At 36.2% G+C, this 5,172-nt stretch overlaps 1 protein-coding gene across 1 annotated transcript in view; it reads right to left on the bottom strand.

Annotated features, from left to right (window-relative positions):
- The window catches only part of SLCO1A2 (solute carrier organic anion transporter family member 1A2), a 36,916-nt gene that overhangs the window by 20,764 nt on the left and 10,980 nt on the right, over positions 1-5,172 (bottom strand). The window contains exons 4-5 of the mRNA XM_029955530.1: positions 4,915-5,136; positions 628-792 (exon numbers count right to left, since the gene is read on the bottom strand). Of these exons, the coding sequence (XP_029811390.1) occupies positions 628-792; positions 4,915-5,136 (387 nt within the window). The remainder of the gene's footprint in view (positions 1-627; positions 793-4,914; positions 5,137-5,172) is intronic.

Raw genomic sequence — 5,172 nt, 5'->3', positions numbered from 1 at the left:
CATTCCAGAGTCCCACACCAGATTGTCTAATTTAGTATGTCCGAGGTGGGTGCCAGGTATCTGAACTTCTAACAAGCACTCTAGGTGATGTGGATTCAGGTAGTCTGGGAAGTTCACTTTTCAAAACAGTCAGAAGATCTCAGGAGAAACCCAAGGTGAAGGAGAACCACTGAAGTTAGTGTGTTCACAGGAAAATCAGAATGCCTGGGCTGCAAAGACCCTGTAAACCAGCAGAGGGCGAGGGAGCTAAAGAGAAACACAGAATTCATAAACTGGAGTTAAGAGTAAAACTCAGACTCCTGATGAATTAACATTGCTTTCCTTTTCATATTAATGGTTTGCCTCTCTAAAATTTGTCTCTAATTTGTACATTCCCCAAGATTTCCACAAATATTTTGATTTCGCATTCTGACTGGAGAGAGAACAGAAGAAAAAAAGCCAGGATTTCCTGGCTTCTTTCTTTCCTTCCCCCTTTGTTGCTATCCCTGAAGAATGGAAGGGGGAAATGTACCAGAGACAGACATCTCAACATATTTCAATTTAGGAGTGTTTTAGACCCATCATCACATGTTTACCATTTCATGGGAAAAAAACCTGGGCTACTAATACAGAGAAGAATAAACATACCAATTAGAAAGATTATATCTGAAGCTGATTTTCCATGTTGCTGTTCCAGATATTTGGGCATGAAGGTGAACATATTGACAAAAGCATTGAACTGTATAATACTTATTAGTATGAAAAGCATGTAAATTGGGTTGCATAAGAGACTTTTCATGAATGGTAAAAAATCTGAAATGAAAGAATGAAAACAGTATTAAACTAGCTTGGCTTTGCATTTTAAGATTTACTCTTTTTAAAACATCAACCTCCCCTCCAAATTACATTTTTCTATATGTAATGCACATACTGTTTTTTTAAATAGTTTATTGTCAAGTTGGTTTCCATATAACACCCAGTGCTCTTCCCCACAAGTGCCCTCCTCCATGACCATCACCCTCCTTTCCCATGCCTCCTCCCCCTTCAGCCCTTAGTGTGTTTTCAGTATTCAAGAATCTCTCATGCTTTGCCTCCCTTCCTCTCCCTAAGTCTTTTCCCCCTTTCCCTTCCCCATGGTCCTCCATTAGGTTTCTCCTGTTAGATCTATGTGTGAAAACATATGGTATCTGTCCTTCTCTGCCTGACTTATTTCACTTAGCACGACACCCTCGAGGTCCATCCACTTTGCTATGAATGGCCAGATTACATTCTTTCTCATTGCCATGTAATACTCCATTGTATAGATAAACCACATCTTCTTGATCCACTCATCAACTGATGGACATTTAGGCACTTTCCATGATTTGGCTATTGTTGAAAGTGCCACTGTGAACATTGGGGTACATGTGCCCCAGTGCATCAGCACTTCTGTATCCCTTGGGTAAATCCCCAGCAGTTTTATTGCTGGGTCATAGGGGAGTTCTACTGATAGTTTTTTGAGGAACCTCCACACTGTTTTCCAGAGCAGCTGCACCAGTTTACATTCCCACCAACAGTGTAGGAGGGTGCCCATTTCTCCATATCCTTGCCAGCATCTACAGTCTCTTGATTTGTTCATTTTAGCCACTCTGACTGGCGTGAGGTGATATCTCAGTGTGGTTTTGATTTGTATTTATCTGATGATAAGTGATGCTGAGCATCATTCATGTGCCTGTAGGCCATCTGGATGTCCTCTTTGGAGAAGTATCTGTTCATATCCTCTGCCCATTTCTTAACTGGATTATTCATTTTTCAGGTGTGGAGTTTGGTGAGTTCCTTATAGATTTTGGATACTAGCCCTTTATCCGATATGTCATTTGTAACTGTCGGTTGCCTATTAGTTTTCCTGATTGTTTCCTTTGCAGTGCAGAAGCTTTTTATCTTGATGAGGTCCCAATAGTTCATTTTTGCTCTTGATTCCCTTGCCTTTGGGGATGTGTTGAGTAGGAATTTGCTGCAGTTGAGGTCGAGGAGGCTATTTCCTGCTTTCTCCTTGAAGGTTTTGATGGTTTCCTGTCTCACATTCAGATCCTTCAGCCATTTTGAGTTTATTTTTGTGTATGGTGTAAGAAAGTGGTCTAGTTTCATTCTTCTCCGTGTTGCTGTCCAGTTCTCCCAGCACCACCTGTTAAAGAGGCTGTATTTTTTTCCATTGGATACTCTTTCCTACTTAGTCAAAGATTAATTGGCCATACACTTGTGGGTTGAGTTCTGGGTTCTCTATTCTATTCCATTGGTCTATGTGTCTGTTTTTGTGCCAGTACCATACTGGTCTTGATGATGACAGCTTTGTAGTAGAGGCTAAAGTCTGGGATTTTGATGCCTCTCTTTTTGGTTTTCTTTTTCAATATTCCTTTGGCTATTCAGGGTTTTTCATGGTTCCATATGAATTTGAGGATAGTTTGTTCTAGCTTTGAGAAGAATGCTGGTCCAACTTTGATTGGAATTGCATTGAATGTGTAGATTGCTTTGGGTAATAATGACATTTTAACAATGTTTATTCTTCTAATATAAAAGCATGGAATGTTTTCCCATTTCTTTGTGTCTTTTTCAATTTCTTTCATAAGTTTTCTATGAAAAATTATATGCCAACAAACTGGACAATCTAGAAGAAATGGACAAATTCCTAAACACACATGCAGTACCAAAATTCAAAGGTGAAGATATACTGTTTTTTTAATGTGTGCTTTGTTTTGTTTGTGCCTCTTGAAAGCTAAAATTATATATTTTAGTACCTTCTGCAAGTTAGGAATGCAGCTGGCTGGGTAAGAATCAGAAATCAATAGTTTTGCCTAAGTTACTGTCGTATCTTGAGGAAAATATCATCTGCATTCACCCCATTTCCTTTTTACCTTCTCTTTTTCCTTCTATGAATATCCTTTCTTCTCTAGAGATCTTCTAGAATGAAAGATGCTTGTTCTGTTCTTTAAAGTTTATAAGAAGGTCAATTTGATAAAGTTCACACTCAAATATTTACATTATTTTTCCTGAACAGTTAAGATGAAGATATATGTGGGAATTCATCGAATATAATTTTCTCAAGTACCAGGTGTTTTTCTGCTTTCTCACAATAACAGTTTTGGTCCTGCCCGTGGTTCATACTGGATATACAATGAAACCACCTGGGGCTCTTTTAAAATACAAATGCCCAGGTTCCACTCTCTGAGACCTTGATTCATTTGGTACAACATATTAAAGGCTATGTAAATGATATAACCCAAGCTTTCCCCTGATGGTGTGGACAGACACAGCTCACAGCCAAATTTGTGGCCCATCTCTTGCAAACGTTCTGGGTTGCTCTGCCACCATTTTGGGACCAAAGTCTCATTTATAGTTACTTTTCACTTTTCCTATCTTCATGTTTTTTGATCTTGATTTCCTTCATTTTTTGCTCAACAAACTGCCTAAAATCCAAAGAATCAATACATAAATTGAGAGAGAAGGAAGAACAGCTTGATGCAAAGAAAATGATTTTGGCTGTAGAATTCATATTATGAATAAAGTACATAGAGGGTGAGAGAGTTGTACTCCTAAAGTACTTTGGAGCTTTTTAAATTGTACATGTTTGTTGACATCTCTGTTCCAGTAGATGAGTCTCAGTAGTTCAAATTTCCTTTCTATATATTTCATACTAAGCCCAGCTCTTTCCTAGTTTTGAAAATGGATCTTGCAGATCACACAGAATATTCTATGTTAAAATCCTCTATCAGTCCACATTAACCTTTTAAAAGGTTGTTAATATAATCATGATCACTTTGAAATGTGAAAGGTTCTGAATTGGCTTGTAATGATCTAAGAAGTATTATGTTTAATAGTAGCTTAAGTGAATGTGTAATTGTTAATAAAAATTTTGTGCAAATTGGTATTATACTTTATGAGTGAGAGTAGAAGTAGCAACGCCAACAATCATAACATTATTACTAATAGCAGTGATAACAGTAATATGTGCCAGAACTTCTTTTACTCTCACATAACAACTCTATAAGTACTATTATTACCCCATTTTACAGATATGGAAACTGAGTCTCTCTTTATTTTGTAAATGACCACTCTAAGAATTCCAAGTCCCACACCATATCCCATACTACAGAATTTCAGACAGCTATATTTTTTTAAATTTCCTAGATAATTCCAATATATGGCCAAATTTGAGAATCTGTGTTCTTGAACAGTAAATACTTAGACCACCTTAGCTTAGCTTCCCACAAAAAAACTTTCTGTAAATTACTCTTTGAGTGCTTATTGAAGATTTACCCAAAAAGAAAAAAAAAACCCTGTTCTATGAAATGTGCATTTGCACTTGCTGGGAAACTACTGTGTGGTTCAGTATTACCTGTATTATATATCATATGAGAATTTTTTTTACAATGTATTATTTGGAGAACAGTTTCTCTTTAAGAATTATTATTTCTCTATCAAATATAAATAATTATATGACCTTTCATATATTCTTTTTTTTTTTTTTGGCTTAACTTCCAGGAAGCTCAATTTAAGCTAACAGTTATTGTTTTAGAACTATTCACTTTGAAATAGTGTATTTTTTTTCCTCCTTTTGTTCTCAGTTTGAATTTCTTTTTTTAAAAATTAGATGTGCTGTCTATAAAATAGATTTTTAAAGGAAAATGGAGATTTGTGAATTTATTTATTTAATGCCTGAATTGACATAAAATTTTATAGAAGTGCTGACCGCAGATAATTCATCTTCCAAATTATATCACTTATTTCCACGTGTAGTAGCACAGGAAAACTCAGACTAGTTAGACTTTGTTGACTACTGACTATTAATGACAAATTGTCTTCATGCAGCCTGACATGTTACAGTGTTAGACTGAAATACAGACACATCTGTATAAAATAAAACGTAAATTATATAGTATTTAGAATTTTTATATTTGCCTTTAGTGATTCCATCCTTTTTCTTCTTGACCTCTTCTCTTTGTTTCTCATCTTTGTCGTTTTTAATGATGTCTGCATTATTCTCTAGTCCTTCCTTTGGAAGCGATTTGGGTAAAAAGAAAAAAGGAATGGCAGTAAGCACATTCACTCCTGCACAAATCAAAAAGCCAAACCACCATGCACCAACCCAACGAGTATCAGTGGGAGTTATGGTCAGATCATCTGTAAAGAAATACACACATTTTTATTAGCTTGTCA

This window comes from Suricata suricatta, chromosome 10, assembly GCF_006229205.1.
Source record: "Suricata suricatta isolate VVHF042 chromosome 10, meerkat_22Aug2017_6uvM2_HiC, whole genome shotgun sequence".
Taxonomy (NCBI): Eukaryota; Metazoa; Chordata; class Mammalia; order Carnivora; family Herpestidae; genus Suricata; species Suricata suricatta.
Note: the sequence above shows the minus strand (reverse complement) of the source record. Positions and strands in the feature narration are given on the sequence as shown.